General features: G+C 48.7%; 2 protein-coding genes across 7 annotated transcripts in view; both read left to right on the forward strand.

The window, feature by feature from the left end:
- The window catches only part of pparda (peroxisome proliferator-activated receptor delta a), a 17,585-nt gene extending 5,575 nt beyond the window's left edge, over positions 1-12,010 (forward strand). For 2 of the 6 annotated variants that reach the window (XM_079808164.1, XM_079808165.1), the window contains exons 2-9: positions 6,696-7,059; positions 7,173-7,312; positions 7,404-7,542; positions 8,595-8,797; positions 8,885-9,091; positions 9,195-9,438; positions 9,905-9,992; positions 10,536-12,010. In XM_079808164.1, the coding sequence (XP_079664290.1) occupies positions 6,720-7,059; positions 7,173-7,312; positions 7,404-7,542; positions 8,595-8,797; positions 8,885-9,091; positions 9,195-9,438; positions 9,905-9,992; positions 10,536-10,821 (1,647 nt within the window). In that variant the 5' untranslated portion in view covers positions 6,696-6,719 and the 3' untranslated portion in view covers positions 10,822-12,010. Of the gene's footprint in view, positions 1-6,695; positions 7,066-7,172; positions 7,313-7,403; positions 7,543-8,594; positions 8,798-8,884; positions 9,092-9,194; positions 9,439-9,904; positions 9,993-10,535 lie in introns of all 6 variants that reach the window. The other 4 variants (XM_079808168.1, XM_079808169.1, XM_079808167.1 and 1 more) reach the window with 2 other exon arrangements.
- Positions 12,011-15,148: 3,138 nt separating this feature from the next.
- LOC307120484 (inositol 1,4,5-triphosphate receptor associated 2) lies at positions 15,149-22,794 on the forward strand. Its single transcript, XM_079807527.1, has 12 exons — positions 15,149-15,595; positions 16,114-16,180; positions 16,254-16,281; positions 16,361-16,501; positions 18,089-18,220; positions 18,302-18,446; positions 18,522-18,556; positions 19,802-19,849; positions 19,927-20,012; positions 20,089-20,166; positions 22,255-22,353; positions 22,430-22,794. The coding sequence occupies exons 1-12, from the start codon at positions 15,556-15,558 to the stop codon at positions 22,551-22,553; spliced, it is 1,023 nt and encodes a 340-aa protein (XP_079663653.1). The 5' UTR covers positions 15,149-15,555; the 3' UTR covers positions 22,554-22,794.

Consider the following 22,794-nt stretch of genomic DNA (forward strand, 5'->3'; position numbering starts at 1 on the left):
GTCACGGGTCAGAGCGGGTCCTCACACGGGTCAGAGCGGGCGAGAGCGGGTCCTTACACGGGTCCTCACACGGGTCAGAGCGGGTGAGAGCGGGTCCTCACACGGGTCAGAGCGGGCCAGAGCGGGTCAGAGCGGTCTTCACACGGGTCAGAGCGGGCGAGAGCGGGTCCTTACACGGGTCAGAGCGGGTCCTCACACGGGTCAGAGTGGGCCAGAGCGGGTCCTCACACGGGTCAGAGCGGGTCCTCACACGGGTCGTCACGGGTCAGAGCGGGTCCTCACACGGGTCAGAGCGGGCGAGAGCGGGTCCTTACACGGGTCCTCACACGGGTCAGAGCGGGCGAGAGCGGGTCCTCACATGGGTCAGAGCGGGCCAGAGCGGGTCAGAGCGGTCTTCACACGGGTCAGAGCGGGCGAGAGCGGGTCCTTACACGGGTCAGAGCGGGTCCTCACACGGGTCAGAGTGGGCCAGAGCGGGTCCTCACACGGGTCAGAGCAGGCTGGAGCGGGTCCTCACACGGGTCAGAGTGGGTCGTCACAGGTCAGAGCGGGTCTTCATGTGGGTCAGAGCGGGTCAGAGAGGGTCGTGACGGGTCAAAGCGGGTCAGAGAGGGTCGTCACGGGTCAGAGCGGGTCTTTTTGCGGGTCAGAGTGGATCGTCACGGGTCAGAGAGGGTCAGAGCGGGTCAGAGAGGGTCAGAACAGGTCAGAGCGGGTCAGAGCGGGTCTTCTTGCGGGTCTTCTTGCAGGTCAGATTGGATCGTCACGGGTCAGAGTGGGTCAGAGAGGGTTGTCACGGGCCAGAGAGGGTCATCAGAGAGGGTCGTCACGGGTCAGAGCGGGTCTTCTTGCGGGTCAGAGTGGGTCGTCGCAGGTCAGAGCGGGTCTTCTTGCGGGTCAGAGAGGGTCGTCACGGGTCAGAGAGGGTCGTCACGGGTCAGAGAGGGTCAGAGCGGGTCTTCATGCGGGTCAGAGAGGGTCGTCGCGGGTCAGAGCGGGTCAGAGAGGGTCGTCACGGGTCAGAGAGGGTCAGAGCGGGTCTTCTTGCGGGTCAGAGAGGGTCGTCACGGGTCAGAGCGGGTCAGAGAGAGTCAGAGCGGGTCAGAGAGAGTCCGAGCGGGTCAGAGAGGGTCGTCACGGGTCAGAGCGGGTCTTCATGCGGGTCAGAGAGAGTCAGAGCGGGTCAGAGAGAGTCAGAGCGGGTCAGAGAGGGTCGTCACGGGTCAGAGCAGGTCAGAGAGGGTCAGAGAGGGTCGTCACGGGTCAAAGCGGGTCAGAGAGGGTCATCACGGGTCATCACGGGTCAAGAGCGGGTCACAGAGGGTCAGAGAGAGTCATCACGGGTTAGAGCGGGTCAGAGCGGGTCAGAGAGGGTCGTCACGGGTCAGAGAGGGTCTTCATGCGGGTCAGAGCAGGTCAGAGAGGGTCTTCATGCGGGTCAGAGAGGGTCTTCATGCGGGTCAGAGCGGGTCAGAGAGGGTCTTCATGCGGGTCAGAGCGGGTCATCACGGGTCAGAGAGGGTCTTCATGCGGGTCAGAGAAGGTCTTCATGCGGGTCAGAGCGGGTCAGAGAGGGTCTTCATGCGGGTCAGAGCGGGTCAGAGAGGGTCTTCATGCGGGTCAGAGCGGGTCAGAGAGAGTCAGAGCGGGTCAGAGAGGGTCGTCACGGGTCAGAATGGGTCAGAGAGAGTCAGAGCGGGTCAGAGCAGGTCAGAGCGGGTCATCACGGGTCAGAGAGGGTCAGAGAGAGTCATCACGGGTCAGAGCGGGTCAGAGCGGGTCAGAGAGGGTTAGAGAGAGTCATCCCGGGTCAGAGCGGGTCAGAGAGGGTCAGAGAGAGTCACCACGGGTCAGAGCGGGTCAGAGAGGGTCAGAAAGAGTCAGAGCGGGTCAGAGCGGGTCAGAGAGGGTCTTCATGCGGGTCAGAGAGGGTCTGAGAGAGTCAGAGCGGGTCAGAGAGGGTCAGAGAGAGTCAGAGCGGGTCAGAGAGGGTCAGAGAGGGTCGTCACGGGTCAGAGAGGGTCAGAGAGCGTCATCACGGGTCAGAGAGGTTCAGAGAGAGTCATCACGGGTCAGAGAGGGTCGTCACGGGTCAGAGAGGGTCGTCACGGGTCAGAGAGGGTCAGAGAGAGTCATCATGGGTCAAAGAGGGTCAGAGAGGGTCTTCACGGGTCAGAGCGGGTCAGAGAGGGTCAGAGAGGGTCTTCATGCGGGTCATCACGGGTCAGAGAGGGTCTTCATGCGTGTCAGAGCGGGTCATCACGGGTCAGAGAGAGTCTTCATGCGGGTCAGAGCGGGTCATCACGGGTCAGAGAGAGTCTTCATGCGGGTCAGAGAGGGTCTTCATGCAGGTCAGAGAGGGTCTTCATGCGGGTCAGAGAGGGTCTTCATGCAGGTCAGAGCGGGTCATCACGGGTCAGAGAGAGTCTTCATGCGGGTCAGAGAGGGTCTTCATGCGGGTCAGAGCGGGTCTTCATGCGGGTCAGAGAGAGTCAGAGTGGGTCAGAGCGGGTCAGAGAGGGTCAGAGAGAGTCATCACGGGTCAGAGAGAGTCATCACGGGTCAGAGAGGGTCAGAGAGTCATCACGGGTCAGAGAGGGTCAGAGAGAGTCATCACGGGTCAGAGAGAGCCATCACGGGTCAGAGAGGGTCAGAGAGAGTCATCACGGGTCAGAGAGGGTCAAAGAGGGTCAGAGCGGGTCAGAGAGGGTCAGAGAGAGTCATCACGGGTCAGAGAGGGTCAGAGAGGGTCAGAGAGAGTCATCACGGGTCAGAGCGGGTCAGAGAGAGTCATCACGGGTCATCACGGGTCAGAGAGGGTATGAGAGAGTCATCACGGGTCAGAGCGGGTCAGAGAGGGTCAGAGAGGGTCAGAGTGGGTCAGAGAGGGTCAGAGAGGGTCAGAGAGAGTCAGAGAGGGTCAGAGAGAGTCAGAGCGGGTCAGAGAGGGCCAAAGAGGGTCATCACGGGTCAGAGAGAGTCAGAGAGGGTCATCACGGGTCAGAGCGGGTCAGAGAGGGTCAGAGAGGGTCAGAGAGAGTCAGAGTGGGTCAGAGAGGGTCATCACGGGTCAGTGAGGGTCAGAGAGAGTCATCACGGGTCAGAGCGGGTCAGAGAGGGTCAGAGAGGGTCAGAGAGGGTCAGAGAGAGTCAGAGTGGGTCAGAGAGGGTTAGAGAGGGTCAGAGAGAGTCATCACAGGTCAGAGAGAGTCAGAGAGGGTCAGAGAGAGTCAGAGCGGGTCAGAGAGGGCCAAAGAGGGTCATCACGGGTCAGAGAGGGTCAGAGAGAGTCAAAGAGGGTCAAAGAGGGTCAGAGAGAGTCAGAGCGGGTCAGAGAGGGTCAGAGAGAGTCAGAGCGGGTCAGAGAGGGCCAAAGAGGGTCATCACGGGTCAGAGAGGGTCAGAGAGAGTCAAAGAGGGTCAGAGAGAGTCAAAGAGGGTCAAAGAGGGTCAGAGAGGGCCAAAGAGGGTCATCACGGGTCAGAGAGGGTCAGAGAGAGTCAAAGAGGGTCAGAGAGAGTCAGAGCGGGTCAGAGAGAGTCATCACGGGTCAGAGAGGGTCAGAGCGGGTCAGAGAGGGTCAAAGAGGGTCATCACGGGTCAGAGAGGATCAAAGAGGGTCAGAAAGGGTCAGAGAGGGTCAGAGAGAGTCAGAGAGGATCAAAGAGGGTCAGAAAGGGTCAGAGAGGGTCAGAGAGAGTCTTCATGCAGGTCAGAGAGGGTCAAAGAGGGTCAGAGCGGGTCAGAGCGAGTCAGAGCGGGTCAGAGAGAGTCAGAGCGGGTCAGAGAGGGTCAGAGAGAGTCAGAGAGGGTCAGAGAGGATCAAAGAGGGTCAGAAAGGGTCAGAGAGGGTCAAAGAGGGTCAGAGAGGGTCAGAGAGAGTCTTCATGCAGGTCAGAGAGGGTCAGAGCGGGTCGTCACGGGTCAGAGCGGGTCAAAGAGGATTAGAGTGGGTCAGAGAGGGTCTTCATGCGGGTCATCACGGGTCAGAGCGGGTCAGAGTGGGTCAGAGAGGGTCAAAGAGGGTCAGAGTGGGTCAGAGAGGGTCTTCATGCGGGTCATCACGGGTCAGAGCGGGTCAGAGCGGGTCAGAGTGGGTCAGAGCGGGTCAGAGCGGGTCAGAGCGGGTCAAAGAGGGTCAGAGCGGGTCAGAGTGGGTCAGAGAGGGTCAGAGCGGGTCAGAGCGGGTCAGAGCGGGTCAAAGAGGGTCAGAGCGGGTCAGAGTGGGTCAGAGAGGGTCAGAGCGGGTCAAAGAGGGTCAGAGCGGGCTGGTTTATGTGTTATGATGAGGTGTGTTCTGATTGTTCAGTTCGTTATTTGATTAGTCGACTGGTCTAACAAGCAGCCGTCAATCTCATTAAGCGCTGCTGTTGCCATGGAGACTTCTTTAACCCCTTCAAAGCACCTGCTTCCAGTCCCATGATCCTCTGCTGGTTTGGAGGCCAAAGGTCATCTGCCTTTCACATTGTTGGGGTCAGAAGTTCATTTGAGCTTTCAGAATACTGCACACTTCAGGTACATTAATAAGTGTTTTGTATTTAATTAAAAATGACTTAATTAAAAGTTATTACTACTGCAGCAATAGTAGCGGCCCCACGTGACCTTTGACCTCACAGTGTTATGTGTGGATTCTGCAGCCGTTTAATGTAACGAAGCTCTTTAGGAGTGTTTGAACGCACTCATTGATCCGCACGCTGACCCACATCCTGGTCATCTGACCAATCCTGAAGCTCGTCATCATCAGCTGAAGCTCCAGTGAGAGTGACCGCGTGTGAGGTCAGGACTGGGTTGTAATAGGACAGCCTGTGCTCTTGTTTATTTGTCTAAATGAGCACAGATTGTAATGATTATAGATTATGGGTCCTGCCATAAACCAACAAACAAGTCCGATCCATGGAGGCCCCACCTCGCAACTTACAGGACTTAAAGGATCTGCTGCTAACATCTTGGTGCCAGATCCCACAGCACAGCTTCAGGGGTCTAGAGGAGTCCATGCCTCACAATATTAGGTCATAATGTTATGCCGGATCAGTGTAAGCGCTACAGTTAAAGTATAGTTTTGTCATCTGTCGCTTTAAATGTCGGAGTTCTTTAGAGCAGGATGGATTCTGATTGGCTGTCAAATGAAAATGATATTGTTGTTATCATTATAGTTGTGTTATTCTTTCACATTTACTTCATTATTATCGTCATAATTATCATCCGTGATGTGGACGGGCCGAGGTTTGTTGTAAAGCAAATTATAATGACCGTAGGCCAACTATGACATAAAATATGTTCTCCAAACCGCACTGACCTCTGCTCTTCATTCTGACGCTTCACTGTTTCTGAGAAACCGATACGGGGAAACTCAGAGGTTTCGTCTGTACGATCGGTGTGTGTGTGTGTGTGTGTGAGAGGTCTAAACAAGTCTGTGAACATTTGTGCTTCAGTCGCAGGCGTTTCATGTCTCTGCAGCTGGTGTGTGTTAGTTCCCAGAATGCAGTGCGTCGGTCGGTCGGGGGTGGGCGTACCGCAGGTTTCTGGTGTCTTCTGAACACGATACAGCTGTCAAATCAGGGCTGTGTTATTTCAACTGTTCCTCGAATACACACACACACACACACACACACACACACACAGTCTTCAGGCGCTTTTAAGATTGGACTTTATGAAACTTAAGAAAAAAACTACATTACAAAAGACATTGTTTATAATTTTATAGTATTAACTAGATAGACAAACTTTTAGTTGGCTTGAAAAAGACTAGCTAGAAAGTTTGAAATAGTTTTAGTTTAGTAGTTATGATGGATGGATAGACAGACAGACAGATAGATAGATAGATAGATAGATAGATAGATAGATAGATAGATAGATAGATAGATAGATAGATAGACAGATAGACAGATAGACAGATAGATAGACAGATAGACAGATAGATAGATAGATAGATAGATAGATAGATAGATAGATAGATAGACAGATAGACAGATAGACAGATAGATAGATAGATAGATAGATAGATAGATAGATAGACAGATAGACAGATAGATAGATAGATAGATAGATAGACAGATAGACAGATAGATAGACAGATAGACAGATAGATAGATAGATAGATAGAGCGGAAGCTAATGAGTCTCTCCAACTGTCAAAATTTTAATTTTGTCAGTTGGAGTTTGAACAGTCTTGGCTCATTTGAATATTCTGCGTTAAAAACATGTAGTTTTTTTTCAGACAGAAGTTAAATAAATAATTTTTATGTGCCAACTAATATACAAACTTTTTCATTAAATAGTCTTTTATTAAAATTATAATTGAGCTTATCTAAGTTAGTGTAATTCTGGGAAAACAGACTGAAAATATTGATGACATCATCTTGTTATGGACTTTTCTGTCCAATCAGATGCTTTCTAGAATGACAGTGCCCCTCCCCCGAGATTATAAAGATCACCTGGCAACAGCAAGTAGCAAATTATGGTATATTTATGTCTTTCTGGTTGTACCTAAGCTCTTATTTCGTTTCCCATCCATCAATTTGCTTTGAGAAATGTGTCTTTCGTTTAGGAAATGTCTTCATTTTGGTTTTGTGTGGTTTTCAAAAGGAAACTGCTCAACTGTGATCATTAGCATTAACCTTTGAAATACTGCCAAATGAATTATGACACATTAAACGTGTTTTCAGCATGTGTGTGTGACGTGTTTGTCTCTCACAGATGCTGTTATGAGCGAGGCGGCTCATGAGCGTGTTTGAATTTCTGGAGATGGACGGAAGAGACACGGCCACGAGGAGCAGATTACCCAGAGATCCCGGGACAGTGGGCGGAGTCTGTATGGCGAACGAAGGCTCCTCCCCCTGCATTAGCCAGGGGGAGGGGCCGGATGACGAGCGACTTGAAGATGTGCTTTGTGATCTTGGAGCGGGGGCGGAGCTTAACCTGGAGCTGGATGTGAGGGCGGAGCCTCGGGACGGCGAGATTCTGCAGGGGGAGGAGCTTAGCTGTGAGATGAACCGACAGGAGGAGCAGAGCAACACGAGCCGCAGTACAGCTAGTCCTGAACCTCCGGCGGCCTCCACAGGTGAGGGTGAGGATGGGGGTGATTACTTTCGCACACAATTTCATGACGTTACGTTCATTTAGGAGACGTTTGAAGAGTTTGGCATAGAAATGCCGTTGTGTATTTGTGTGTAGATCTCTGCAAAGCGTCGCCTCTGTCCGAGCAGCTCCTGCGGGGCCGTGAGGAGGGGGCGGGGCTAAACATGGAGTGTCGAATCTGTGGAGACAGAGCGTCGGGATTCCACTACGGCGTCCATGCCTGTGAGGGCTGCAAGGTCAGAGGTCATGCTCGCACCATACTCCATAAAAATCCGTTAGTTTGTTCTCCCAGACTGGAGAGCTGGACTGTGTCTCTGTGTCTCTCAGGGATTTTTCCGGAGGACCATTCGGATGAAGTTGGAATATGAGAAATGCGACCGCAGCTGCAAGATCCAAAAGAAAAGTCGGAATAAATGCCAGTTCTGTCGATTTCAGAAGTGCCTGATGCTCGGGATGTCCCATGACGGTGAGCGATATGAGCATATTCATATTCAAAAACATATTCAATTTGAAAAATTCAGTGCTTGCGAAACAAGTTACGTCCTCTTTTTTTTTTACTTTTAACTAAAAGTAAATTAAAAGTAAAGGCCTTTGTACACTAAGTCCGAAATTCGCATGTGAAATTTTCTCACGTCAAAAAATAAATTCGACCTCACGTTATGTCAATCACGCTTGCACACTGCCTCCGAAACTTTGCGTCCGTCAAAAAAAAAATTGGAACAGGTTCGATTTTCTGCGTTTTTCGCATCCGTTTTTCCCATCTACAGTGCTGATGCCCAACCTAAAACTGCTGGAAATTTTTCGGATCACGAATACGAAAAAATGCATGCGAAAATTTCGGACTCAGTGTGCAAAGGCCTTAGTTCTATATAGTATTGTCAACTCTGTTACTGTCAACATTGTTACTCTACCTTGGTAACAGAATTGACCATTTTAAACTTTTTAGCCCAAAATACCATTTGCTAGCGTACATGCTAAGAGCTAAGAGCACATGGCACTAATGAAATCACGATTAAAATACTTTTAAACAACCCACTGTGTGATCAGTGATGAATTTTTATTTTGACGTTTTACGAAATAACTCTTGGTATAAGAACTAAGGCACGGGAACAGAGTTGGCGCAAGATTTATGGACATACTTTTATAAGATAAAAGTTATTTTTAAACATTTGAATGTTGGAGAATTAGGAAAATATGACTATTTAGGGCTTTTATAAATAAAATATTACCTAAAGAAAAGTAAAATAAAAGTGATAACACAATGAAATAGACTAATCCGGACAACGAGAAATCATGAGTTTCAGCTATATAAGCTACTCTTTACAGAAAATATTATATTATTATAGCCTGTAACATCTTGTGATCCGTGACAACGAGTAACAAATGATTCAAATAATTTAAAATATAACCATTTGAAAAAACCATTGAACAAGACCTTGGACAAAATATGTAGCTGGAATGATAGAATACCCATTTGCGAACAATAAAGCAGTATTTAATGTGATTCTGTGCTCGTAGCGATCCGATACGGACGGATGCCGGAGGCAGAGAAGCGTAAGCTAGTCGCGGGACTGTTAGCGGGGGAAAAGGGCTCTCAGACCTCCAGCGGTTCAGATCTGAAGTCTCTCGCCAAACGGGTCAACAACGCCTACCTGAAGAACCTCAACATGACCAAGAAGAAAGCTCGCAACATCCTGACGGGGAAGACCAGCGCAAGCACGGTAACCCGCTCGAGAAACGTCACACGTAAACCTTGTCGATAAAGACGCTGGAGAAAACAAGCCGCTTTCTCTTTGTGTGTCCTTCAGCCGTTTGTCATTCACGACATGGACTCGCTGTGGCAGGCGGAAAACGGCCTGGTCTGGAATCAGGTGATCAACGGAGCTCCGCCCAACAAGGAGATTGGCGTGCACGTGTTTTACCGCTGTCAATGCACGACTGTGGAAACCGTGCGAGAACTCACGGAGTTCGCCAAGAGCATCCCCGGATTCGTCGACCTTTTCTTGAACGACCAGGTACATCAATGTAGCTACTTTTTACATCAGACCTTGCGCAATAATTCTTTTACGAACAATTTGGTTGTCTCGACTCTTGACTAGCTCCCCTTCGCTCCCGCAGGTGACGCTGTTGAAGTACGGCGTCCACGAGGCGATCTTCGCCATGCTGCCGTCGCTCATGAATAAGGACGGGCTGTTGGTGGCGAATGGGCGCGGCTTCGTGACCAGAGAGTTCCTCCGCAGTCTTCGCAAACCCTTCAGCGAGATCATGGAGCCCAAGTTCGAGTTTGCGGTGAAGTTTAACGCTCTCGAGCTGGACGACAGCGACCTCGCCCTGTTCGTGGCCGCCATCATCCTGTGCGGAGGTGAGGTTTCGGCGACCCCTGTAAGAGAATAAAAACAATTGTTCAGACAAACTTTACATTTGCTTGAGAAAGCCAGACCAGAAAGTTTGAAAAGGTTTTAAAAGGTTAAAGGTTTTCAGTTTGAAGTAGATTTTTGCTCATTGGCCCCCAGCATTGTGGAGGTGTACAATTTTGTCTCTAGTGTCTTTGGACAGCTCTTTGGTCTTGGCCATGTTAGTAGTTGGACTCTTACTGATTGTATGGGGTGGACAGGTGTCTTTATGCAGATAACCACCTCAAACAGGGGCATCTAATTTAGGATAATAAATGGAGTGGAGGTGGACATTTTAAAGGCAGACTAACAGGTCTTTGAGGGTCAGAATTCTAGCTGATAGACAGGTGTTCAAATACTTATTTGCAGCTGTATTACATACAAATAAATAGTTAAAAAATCATACATTGTGATTTCTGGAATTTTTTTTTTTAGATTATGTCTCTCACAGTGGACATGCACCTACGATGACAATTTCAGACCCCTCCATGATTTCTAAGTGGGAGAACTTGCAAAATAGCAGGTGTTCAAATACTTATTTTCCTCACTGTATATATGATTGGCTTCATCACTCTGTCTCCTCTCCACCAATCAGCTGGTGTGCGGTAGGCGTTCTGGCGCAATATGGCTGATAGATAGATAGATAGATAGATAGATAGATAGATAGATAGATAGATAGATAGATAGATAGATAGATAGATAGATAGATAGATAGATAGATAGATAGATAGATAGATAGATAGATAGATAGATAGATAGATAGATAGATAGATAGATAGATAGATAGATAGATAGATAGATAGATAGAAAGATAGATAGATAGTAGAAAGATAGATAGATAGTAAGCAAGCAAGCAGCTAATGGAGTCTAATGAGCCTCCCCAACTGTCAAAATCTGAATTTTGTCAGTTGGAGTTTAAACAGTTTGAAGACTGTTCAAACTCCAACTGACAAAATTCAAATTTTGACAGTTGGAGAGGCTCATTAATAGTACTGTGTACTATTTCTAAGCTAGTAGATGGCTCTCAGGCCAACTTAATGCCGTGTGCATGTTTACCTGTGCGTAGATCGTCCAGGACTCATGAACGTCCATCAGGTGGAGGAGATCCAGGACGGCATCCTCCAGGCCCTCAATCAGCACCTGCAGCTCAATCATCCCGACGCCGGCTTCATCTTCCCCAAACTGCTGCAGAAGCTGGCGGACCTGCGGCAGCTGGTGACGGAGAACGCGCAGCTGGTGCAGAAGATCAAGAAGACGGAGTCCGAGACGTCGCTGCACCCGCTGCTGCAGGAGATCTACAGGGACATGTACTGACCCCCAACCATTCCAGGCACGCGGACCAATCACTGTGACCTTCGGCTCTCGGGTGGAGGAGATACTGTTTTTATAAAACACTTTGGATTTTATGCGACTGGATGATTTGTTACGGGTGAAATGCGAACTGAACTGGGAACGTCAGAAACGCAATAAAGACCCTGGTTTGCTGCTCAGATCTGCCTCACATAAGCGTCACACCTTCTTTAACCAAATATTCTCAACTTTAAATCGCATTCCTGTTCACAATGTATTTGACGACACAGTGATTTTCCGAGTTGTTTTGGGGGGGGTTTACTGGGGGGCAAAATACCGCAGCGCGCAACACGACAAAAGCCTTTTAGCCAACTGATTACTGCTACTAGTGCTACTACTAGCGCCCATCTATTTTGGGCTTTACTAGTACGTCCTTTGTCCTTTTGCTGTGTTGTTGTTTGCAAATCTCGAAGGCCAAAAACACACTACATACGCACGCTAACGCTATTAAACAAGATGTTTTATTTAGCTCCTAGCTACAGATAAAGAACTTTCACTAACCTGCTTAGCAAGATTTTTAACTGTAGAAGAAGAGCGATTGCGCTAATGTCTGCTAGCGCCCCTTGTGGCAACATGTACTTGTTCTTTTGTGAATTCTTTCCAAAAAAGTGCCTAAAACCTCTCAAAAACCAGCTAGAAGACGAGATTTTTTTCTAGCAAGAATCTTCCCTATCCATCACAGCACCTGGACAACTTTTAAAACCTCAAACTTTCCGTTTTTGTAATCGTTTTTGTTTGCGATCCTGAGGAATGATACTGTGATCACATTTATATCAGAGTTCAGATCGGTGATTGAATATCTGACTCCAGAGTTTATATAAATATTATTTAATTACGCTTCGTGAGTTAGTTTCCCGAATCAGAGGCTGCAGTCGCAACACGACGTCCCCGCGTGTGTCCGCTGTGACCTTTGACCCCATGCGCATTGCAGGCCTCAATCTGAGGACGTTTCCTGTATGTGTCATGATCGTGCTGCTAACTGGTTCCTGTAGACATGACACGCTGCGAATCTGTGCGTTCTGACGGAAATGAGTGCGGTGAAATGTGTCCGAGTCTTCCTGTCGGAGGGGCCGTTTGTTTCCTGGTGATGTGAAAGATGTGGACACATTCCTCCATCTGAACTGACTGATGTTTTCCACCGGCCTTTTGTAAAACATCTGAATAAAACTACAGGGTAAAACCTCAGATTGATCTTCTGCCTGTTTCATGCGTGTTTTTGAACATCTCTTATGCTCACACAGGGGTCACTGGATTATTCATGAGGTAAGTGGTTGTTTTAGAGGGGTTGTTGGGTATTTTAGGGTGTCTTCAGGGTCTTTGGGTGTGTGTGTGTGTGTTTGAAAGTCTGTAAGAGGGTCGGTGGGATGTTTTAGAAGATTGTTGGGGGGTTTGTGGGAATTTTAGGGCGTCACTGGGGTGTTTTGGAGGATCAATGGCATATTTTCAAGGGTCAGTGTGGTGCTTTAAGGGTGTTATTGGGGTGTTTTGCTGGGTCAAAAGGGTGTCTTAGTTGGTCAGTTGTCTACTGGGTATTATCTGGGTAAAGTGTCAGTTGTGTTCTGAGTAGCCTAATGTGAGATTGGGGTGTTTTTTAGGGTCATGTGTGTGTGTGTGTGGATGTATTTGAACACATTTAGGGTGTTTTTTGAGACTTCATGGGTATTTTAAGGGTTCATTGAGGTGTTTTTGTAGGTACACTGGTTGTTTGGGGTGGTCAATAAGTATTTTAGGGCGTCAACAGCGTATTAGTCAGTTGTGTACTGGTCATTATCGAAGGTTAGTGGGTATTTAGGGTGTCGTTCGGGGTACTTTAGAGGGTCATTTGTGTTCAGCCTAGTGGGTGCTTTGAGGGTCATTGAGTATTTTGGGTGTAATCTGGGTGTTTGAGTTTCGGGTTATTTTTGGAGGATCAATGGCGTATTTTCAAGGGTCAGTGTGGTGCTTTTAGTGGTCATTTGTGTAATTAGTGTTTTAGGGTGTCATTTAGAGTGCCTTAATGGGAGTCTTTTGGGGTGGGGTGTTTTTGAGGGTCTGTCAGTGCATTTGAGTGTATGTAGGTTGTTGTTGTTTTTCAGTGTTGTTGGGTATTTTAAGTCTTTTTGATGTGGATGGTCACTGTATTGTTTATTGTATTATTCTGTATTGTTTTTGAGGATAAGTGGGTGTTTAGGGTGTGATTTGGGGTGCTGTGGAGGGTAAGTATTCGAAGCCTGCTGTGACAGCGAGGTGTATTTGACGATCATTGTTTTTGAGTGTTTTTTTAGGGTCAATGCATATTTTAAGGGTGTTATTGGGGTGTTTTGCTGGGTCAAAAGGCTGTCTTAGTTGGTCAGTTGTCTACTGGGTATCATCTGGGTAAAGTATCAGTTGTGTTCTGAGTAGCCTAATGTGAGATTGGGGTGTTTTTTAGGGTCAGGTGTGTGTGTGTGTGGATGTATTTGAACACATGTAGGTAGTTTTTTGAGACATCATGGGTAATTTAAGGGTTCATTGTGGTGTTTTTGTAGGTACACTGGTTGTTTGGGGTGGTTAATAAGTATTTAGGGGGACAGTGGGGTGTTTTGGAGGGTCAATGGTGTATTACTCAGTTGTGTACTGGTCATTATTGAAGGTTAATGAGTATTTAGGGTGTCGTTCGGGGTACTTTAGAGGGTCATTTGTGTTCTGCCTAGTGGGTGCTTTGAGGGTCATTACGTATTTAGGGGGTAATCTGGGTGTTTGAGTTTTGGTGGGTGTTTTTGAGGGTCATTAAGTATTGTCAGTGTTTTGAGTTTTAGTGGGCGTTTTTGAAGATCAGTGAGTGTTTTAGGAGATCATTGGGGAGGTTTTGAAGGTCAGTGGGTGTTTTAGGAGATCATTGGGGAGGTTTTGAAGGTCACTGTGTGTTTTAGGAGATCATTGAGGAGGTTTTGAAGGTCAGTGGGTGTTTTAGGGGATCATTGGGGAGGTTTTGAGGGTCAGTGTGTGTTTTAGGAGATCATTGGGGAGGTTTTGAGGGTCAGTGTGTGTTTTAGGGGATCATTGGGGAGGTTTTGAGGGTCAGTGTGTGTTTGAGGAGATCATTGAGGAGGTTTTGAAGGTCAGTGGGTGTTTTAGGGGATCATTGGGGAGGTTTTGAGGGTCAGTGTGTGTTTTAGGAGATCATTGGGGAGGTTTTGAGGGTCAGTGTGTGTTTTAGGGGATCATTGGGGAGGTTTTGAGGGTCAGTGTGTGTTTGAGGAGATCATTGAGGAGGTTTTGAAGGTCAGTGGGTGTTTTAGGAGATCATTGGGGAGGTTTTGAGGGTCAGTGTGTGTTTTAGGAGATCATTGAGGAGGTTTTGAGGGTCAGTGTGTGTTTTAGGAGATCATTGGGAAGGTTTTGAAGGTCAGTGGGTGTTTTAGGGGATCATTGGGGAGGTTTTGAGGGTCAGTGTGTGTTTTAGGGGATCATTGAGGAGGTTTTGAGGTTCAGTGTGTGTTTTAGGAGATCATTGGGAAGGTTTTGAGGGTCAGTGTGTGTTTTAGGGGATCATTGGGGAGGTTTTGAGGGTCAGTGTGTGTTTTAGGAGATCATTGGGGAGGTTTTGAGGGTCAGTGTGTGTTTTAGGAGATCATTGGGGAGGTTTTGAGGGTCAGTGTGTGTTTTAGGGGATCATTGGGGAGGTTTTGAGGGTCAGTGTGTGTTTTAGGGGATCATTGGGGAGGTTTTGAGGGTCAGTGTGTGTTTTACGAGATCACTGGGTGTTTTTGAGGATGCCTTTGACCATCATCAAGGTTCAGATGGACAGTTAGATGTTTTGTAAGGCTGTGTGATTTAAGAGTCGTGATGAATCGCAGGGCGTGAGGGTCGGGGAAAGGTTTCCGAAGGTACGTGCTCTTCCTTCTGTCAGGTTGTTTCCTGTCCGTTACGGATATTTCCTCCTCAGCTGAAGGCCGTGACCCTGCGGTCTGTCTGATTTGTTTCCTCTCTGTAAGGTCAATAATGAAATGCATGAGGAACAGAACAATAATGTGGGTCACAGGATAACACACGCCCATCTGAACCTGATTATGATTATCATTATGCGTGACTGTTTGTGTATGGCCTTTGTTTTAAGTGTGTGTGTGTGTGAATGTGCTCTGCAGATGTTGTGTGAACAATGTGGCCCCAGGGCGGCATAACTCGCCCCCATTGTGTGTGTGTGTGTGTGTGTGTTTAGCGCAGGTTCCGCGTCCCAGCAAGAGGTCCGATTCCAGTCCGGATTTTGCCGTTTCTCTGTCCGCTCGTCTCCCGCTGACTACAAAAGGGTTTAAGAGTTTCCAACAGGATTTGGTCACACGAGATGCTGAAATCTGCCTAACACAGATTAGACGGATCAGCACTCGAATCATGTGTGTGAGGAATGCTGAAGCTGCTGTTACGAAACCAAACACATTCATGAGCGTAATCTACCTCACTGAGAACTTTCTCTGAGGAGTGTTTTTATTAATATCATAAGTTTTGTAAGTAATTCATCTCTGAAGTCTCCAACCCCGGCCGCTGTTCTGTAACGCCCTCTTGTGGTCAGATATGGAAACACATCCTGTCTTGTTCAGTGTGTTTTGCTGCTGGTCTGGGATCAGTTGTGCTGTGTGTGTTGAGCCGCTTCAGATCACCACAGATGATCCCAGATCAGTGTTCAGTCCTGGCCAGCGCTAAGAAGATTATGATTGACTCTTTATCTCTGAACGGACACGAGACAAACACAGAGACTAGAAGCCGTGTTTTATCAGCTGATGTGTGATTATACTGGAGTACTGGGAGACAGCGATGACGGTAGGACACTTACAAACATCCTATCACAGATATCCATAATAAAGGCTAGATGTGTTACGGCGGAGTCTCTAACGTCATCAGCGGCGGCCATCTTGTCACAGGCAGGGCTCCTGATCTGAACACAAATACTCTTATCTCGCTGAAATCTGGACGGATTTACAAATGTTTCTGTTTCTAACAAACGTTATTAACGTGGCTATAATTATGGATGCTTGAACAAATTATGAATAATTATTCATAAGTGTGCAGTGTCATAACCACATCTCTGACATTTATAACAAAGCAAACAGTTTGAAAATCGGTTGAAAATTGAGCAAGTTATGGTTATTTAAAAAGTGCACGCACCATTAAAACACAATGAGTGAGCGAGCTGACTGAGACAAGATGGCCGCCAGCAGCGGACGAGACATCTAGGCTTTATTATGGATATCTATGCTCACTATTACCAACATACCATATTACCACTCTAACATATTGAGATAAACTCTAACTTTAGTTGGTTTGGTCACACTAAATAGATCCAAACTCATCGCACTCGGCTTCCTGTGAGAACCTGTCCATCATGGAGCGACTGGGACTAAAGAGGTAAAGTCCCCACGAAACACACACGGCGTCAGGTGCTAATGCTAACGCTAACAGGAAATGTTTCTCTCAGCAGTGTGGAGATGACGGAGGACGAGGTCGAGGTGAGTCTCTCTCAGAGTGTGTGTTCGATATAACTAACAGACATCTCTAACATCTGTGAACACACACACACACACACAGGGTGCGTTTACCCAGCATGCACTGGGGTTTCACTGCGACCAGTACACGCTGACCCAGCGGCTGCAGGCGGAGCGACACCACCGGGCCGTCGCGGAGGAGAATCTGCAGAGAGAGCTGAGCCTGACCCGAGAGATGCTGCAGGTACAGCCCTCACGCCTGGGACCCCACTGAGCTGCGGGAGCGGTGCGGGAACGTAAGGTTTGGGGGAGCATTGCGGGAGCGTTGCGGGAGCGTTGGGGGAATGTTGTGAGAGCGTTAGGGTTGGGGGAGCGTTGGGGGAATGTTAGGGTTGGGGGAGCGTTGCGGTAACGTTGCGGGAGCGTTAGGGTTGGGGGAGCGTTGCGGGAGCGGTAGGGTTGGGGGAGCGTTGCGGGAACGTTAGGGTTGGGGGAGCGTTAGGGTTGGGGGAGCGTTGCGGGAGCGTTAGGGTTGGGGGAGCGTTGGGGGAATGTTAGGGTTGGGGGAGCGTTGCGGGAACGTTGCGGGAGCGTTAGGGTTGGGGGAGCGTTGCGAGAACGTAAGGGTTGGGGGAGCGCTGCGGGAACGTTAGGGTTGGGGGAGCGTTGCGGGAATGTTAGGGTTGGGGGAGCGTTGCGGGAACGTTGCGGGAGCGTTAGGGTTGGGGGAGCGTTGCGGGAATGTTAGGGTTGGGGGAGCGTTAGGGTTGGGGGAGCGTTGCGGGAACGTTAGGGTTGGGGGAGCGTTGCGGGAACGTTGCGGGAGCGTTAGGGTTGGGGGAGCGTTGCGGGAATGTTAGGGTTGGGGGAGCGCTGCGGGAGCGTTGGGGGAGCGTTGTGGGAGCGCTGTGAGAGCGTTGGGGAAGCGTTGCGGGAGCATTGGGGGAGCGTTGCAGGAGCGTTAGGGTTGGGGGAGCGTTGCAGGAGCGTTGCGGGAGCATTGGGGGAGCGTTGCAGGAGCGTTAGGGTTGGGGGAGCGTTGCAGGAGCGTTGCGGGAGCGTTGGGGGAACCGAGAGATGCTGCAGGTACAGCCCTCACGCCTGGGACCCCACTGAGCTGCGGGAGCATTGCGGGAGCGTTGCGGGAGCGTTGCGGGAGCGTTGGGGGAATGTTGTGAGAGCGTTGTGAGGGCATTTTGGGCACATTGTGAGAGCGTTGTGAGAAGGTTGTGAGGGTGTTTTTCAGGATTAATGGGAGCATAGTGAGAGCGCTCTGAGAACGTTGTGAGAGCGTTGTGAGAGCATTGTGAGGGCATTTTGGGCACATTGTGAGAGCGTTGTGAGAAGGTTGTGAGGGTGTTTTTCAGGATTAATGGGAGCATAGTGAAAGCGTTCTGAGAACGTTGTGAGAGCATTGTGAGGGCATTTTGGGCACGTTGTGAGAGCGTTGTGAGAAGGTTGTGAGGGTGTTTTTCAGGGTTTATGGGAGCATTGTGAGAGCGTTGTGGGAACGTTGTGAGAGCATTGTGAGGGCATTTTGGGCACGTTGTGAGAGCGTTGAGAGGGCATTTTGGGCACGTTGTGAGAAGGTTGTGAGGATGTTTGTCTGGGTTTATGGGGGCATAGTGAGAGCGTTGTGGGAATGTGTTATGAGAGGGAATCAAGGAGGGCTGTGAGATGTTTTTAGTGTGCTGTGGGAGGGTTGTGGGGACGTTGTGAGAGCGTTATGTGAGGGAATCAAGGTTATCGGATTGTTATGGAAGCATTGTGAGCGAGTTGTGTTTTTGTGAGTTCTGTGGGAGCATTGTGAGAGGGTTGTGCTGTCCTGCAGGTGTTGTATGAGCGTCTACCAGAGGTGGACACTAGAGAGATGGTGAAACAGATGAAGAACAACCTGCAGATGCTGGAGAGCGATGTGGACAGTGTTGTCAATGCAGCAGAGATGCTTGGAGCTGCACACCAGGTACTTCACATCACGAACCCCACATAAACCTCTCATGAACCTTTTTATAACCATGCCTTGTTCGCGTGTTGCGTGCATCAGGAAGCGCGGGTCAGTCACGCCGTGGAGATGATGTCCGTACACGTGGAGCATCTCCAGAGACGTCACGCCACAGAGAGCGAGGAGATGCTGGAGGTCAGGAAGCTGCTGCACAGGAGGAAGGGCCGGTTACACAGTGACTCCACAGGTCAGTGCTGCCCCCTAGTGGCCTGGAGGTTAAAGAAACCTGTCGGCTTATATAATCAGGGTTTTCCTCAAACAGATGACCGAGACTTGTTCAGACATTCATCACAGCAGGTACTGACAATGATTCAACTTATTAGACTCAATCAGTGCCTCACTTGGCATATTTAACCCTCTGGGGTTCTTCACTCTTTTTTTTTTTTTAAATAATGTTAAAAATCATAGCTTCATCGGAATGGTCCGAAACTTGGTGACTTTATTGGTACTTGGTATAAGAACACCCAAAACAATTGGGGACAGGATTTGAAAAGTCTAAGTGGTCGTAAAAAAAATAGTCACACTCAGGACCTTCGGGTCAAAAATGACCCCCATAGGAAATGAATGGGAAATTGGCAAAAATATGAAAATACAGAGTTTTTTTGTGCATACAATCTACAAATCAGCCAGGATGCAGAAAAAAAGACTCAACAGTGAAGATCTGTAAAACATCAAGAGTGCAAAACAGACACAAAAACTCACACACACACACACACACACAATTAGCTTTTAGAATGGCACGCGTTAATTTGTGTGTGCGTGTGTTTTTGTGTGTATAAATGTGAGTGTGTGTGAGTTTTTTTGTCTGTTTTGCACTCTTGATGTTTTACAGATCTTCACTGTTGAGTCCTTTTTTTCTGCATCCTGGCTGATTTGTAGATTGTATGCACACAAAAAACTTATTTTCATAAGTTTTTTCATATTTTTGCCAATTTCCCATTCATATAAAGTCACCAAGTTTCGGACCATTCCGATGAAGCTACGATTTTTTACATTTTTTTATAAAACGCAATCCACTGTAGTGGTAAAAATGTGCTATTGCGTGATAAAAATGCTCAATGTGTCCACCGGATGGCACTGATCTCATTTAAAAAATTGCTTTCATGAGGCCTAGGCTTGACTCTAAAATGAAATACAGCTTTAATAAAAATAAAAAAAAATTATATATATATATATAATTTGTATTATATTTAATGGGAAAAAATGGGTCATAATTATTGCATAAATATTAATTTTAAATCATAAAATTATCTCAAAACACCAAAAAAGAAAAGAAAAATATTATTAAACAAAAATATATTTCATTGATTTTACTCAAATCTTTTTTATCTTAATCCCGGTCCTGAGTGTGACCCATAAATGAAGAACCCCAGAGGGTTAAGAGCTATGAAAACTTCATTACAACCCCCTTTTTGTAGCTTTATGCCAGTCTTTTCCACAGAATGACCGTTCTAGTGACGATAGATGTGGCTGGATGTGTCTTGTCTTGTATAGTTCAGAAATGTGTTTAACCATCAATAACAGCTTGTGTTTACGTCTTAGCCAACGCGCCGCAGGGTCAGCATCACACTACTCCCGACTCAATCTGAGGTACGTTTCTTGCTCATATTCCTGCGTTTACTTCAGGTTTGATGTCTGGATGTTTTTACGGGTTTCTATCGCTGCAGTTGAAGCATCTAGAGGCGTCGTTTCTGGAGAGCTGCAAAACCAGTGCGAACGCAGAGACTAAGCCTGATATGCAAGCAGACGGGAGGTAAAACTGGACTAGACTAGCAGCTTAAGCTTTATTTACCCAGAAAACATGATTGTTTCCTGTGTGCATCTCTCAGACAGGAAGTAGCTCCAGCAGACTCTCCTGTGGACAGTCTAAACCAAGATGATGACGGCGACAGCGGCGAGTTTCAGAGGTAAACGCCAGCAGTTCTCCGACATATCGCAAAAGTGTTGGGACGCCCCTCCACATCCACATCACTTCATCACTTCACATTAGTGAGAGAATAGGCCGCTCTCAGGAGTGTGTGTGTGTGTGTGTGTGTGTGTTCGCTTCTACACACATTAGTGAGAGAATGGGCCGCTCTCAGGAGTGTGTGTGTGTGTGTGTGTGTTCGCTTCTACACACATTAGTGAGAGAATGGGCCGCTCTCAGGAGTGTGTGTGTGTGTGTGTGTGTGTGTGTGTGTGTGTGTGTGTGTTCGCTTCTACACACATTAGTGAGAGAATGGGCCGCTCTCAGGAGCTCAGAGAACTCAAGCGTGGGGCCATGATCGGTGGACGCCTGTGCAATAAGACCAAATATTAGACTAAATATTCCACACTCAACTGTTAGTGGGATTATAACACAGTGGAAGCCATTGGGAACAACAGCAACTCAGCCACAGAGAGCGGGGTCAGCGCATGCTGAGGGTCACAGATCGGGGTCAGCGCATGCTGAGGGTTACAGAGCGGGGTCAGCGCATGCTGAGGGTCACAGAGCGGGGTCAGCGCATGCTGAGGGTCACAGAGCGGGGTCAGCGCATGCTGAGGGTCACAGAGCGGGGTCAGCACATGCTGAGGGTCACAGAGCGGGGTCAGCGCATGCTGAGGGTTACAGAGAGGGGTCAGCGCATGCTGAGGGTCACAGAGCGGGGTCAGCGCATGCTGAGGGTCACAGAGCGGGGTAAGCGGATGCTGAGGGTCACAGAGCGGGGTCAGCTCATGCTGAGGGTCACAGAGCGGGGTCAGCACATGCTGAGGGTCACAGAGCGGGGTCAGCTCATGCTGAGGGTCACAGAGCGGGGTCAGCACATGCTGAGGGTCACAGAGCGGGGTAAGCGGATGCTGAGGGTCACAGAGCGGGGTCAGCTCATGCTGAGGGTCACAGAGCGGGGTCAGCACATGCTGAGGGTCACAGAGCGGGGTCAGCGGATGCTGAGGGTCACAGAGCGGGGTCAGCACATGCTGAGGGTCACAGAGCGGGGTCAGCTCATGCTGAGGGTCACAGAGCGGGGTCAGCTCATGCTGAGGGTCACAGAGCGGGGTCAGCGCATACTGAGGGTCACAGAGCGGGGTCAGCACATGCTGAGGGTCACAGAGCGGGGTCAGCGCATGCTGAGGGTCACAGAGCGGGGTCAGCGCATACTGAGGGTCACAGAGCGGGGTCAGCACATGCTGAGGGTCACAGAGCAGGGTTAACGTATGCTGAGGGTCACAGAGCGGGGTCAGCTCATGCTGAGGGTCACAGAGCGGGGTCAGCACATGCTGAGGGTCACAGAGCGGGGTCAGCGGATGCTGAGGGTCACAGAGCGGGGTCAGCGCATGCTGAGGGTCACAGAGCGGGGTCAGCACATGCTGAGGGTCACAGAAGTGGCCAACTTTCTGCAGAGTAAAGTGCTCCAGACCTCCAAACTCCTGTGGCCTTCAGATGAGCTCAAGAACAGTGTGTAGAGCTTCATGGAATGGGTTTCCATGGCCGAGCAGCTCATCCAAGCCTTACATCACCAAAGCGTGGGATGCAGTGGGGTAAAGTGTGCCGCCACTGGACTCTAGAGCAGTGGAGACATGTTCTCTGAGTGACCAATCACGCTTCTCTGTCTGACAATCCCATGGACGAGTCTGGGTTTGGCAGTTGTTTTTCAGGGGTTAGTTCCAGTGAAAGGAACTCTTAATGTTTCACCAAGACATTTTGGACAATTTCATGCTCCCAACTTTGTGGGCCCAGTTTGGGGACGGCCCCTTCCTGTCCCAGCATGACTGATCAGTGCTCAAAGCGTCGCACCATAAAGACATGATGAGGAGTTTGGTGTGGAGGAACTTGAGTCCTGACCTCAAACCCGATAGAACAGCTTTGGGATGAATTAGAGCGGAGACTGAGAGCCAGGCCTTCTCGTCCAACATCACTAATGAAGAATCCCCATAAACACTCCTAAACCTTGAGGAAAGTCCCAACACTTTTGGCGATATAGTGTATGTTTTCGTGCACTACGTGAATACATGTGACCAATCTTCATATTCGCCAGTGTGACGCGCCGGCGCCGGCGCTACTCTCCAATCAAACCCAAAGAAAGTTCATTTGAAGGGGAGGAGTCAGAACAAGGGGAGGAGTCCGACCATGAGCTGTGCGTTTACATTCATGAGTTCATCATAATTTATGCGCATAATTCCGACCTCTGACATGCTGTGTGATGTTTGCAGGCGTCTCACGGCACATCGGCGCCCCCTGGTGGCCTGGAGGACACTGATTGGACGGCTGTTCGGTCTGATCATGCTGATGGCGACTCTTTTATATGTAGTTGTGAGTGTTTGTATTAACCGCTGATGTTGTTATTTGATCTTAAAGGACTAGTTTAGGTATAGATAACCACTGAATCATGGATGTTTCTCTTTTGTGTGGCTTGAATTGAGTGTAACTGATTGTAAGTTTCCACCAGGTGGCGGTAGTGAGTTACACATGTAACTGGATTATAGTGTTAAATTCACTTTAATCCCTGTGAATGTGGCTGTACGTGTGCCCTGGACACAATACAAACAGATTGGCAATAAATATTCTTGTTTATTTC

Source organism: Gobio gobio (genome assembly GCF_949357685.1).
Source record: "Gobio gobio genome assembly, chromosome: 24".
Classification (NCBI taxonomy): domain Eukaryota; kingdom Metazoa; phylum Chordata; class Actinopteri; order Cypriniformes; family Gobionidae; genus Gobio; species Gobio gobio.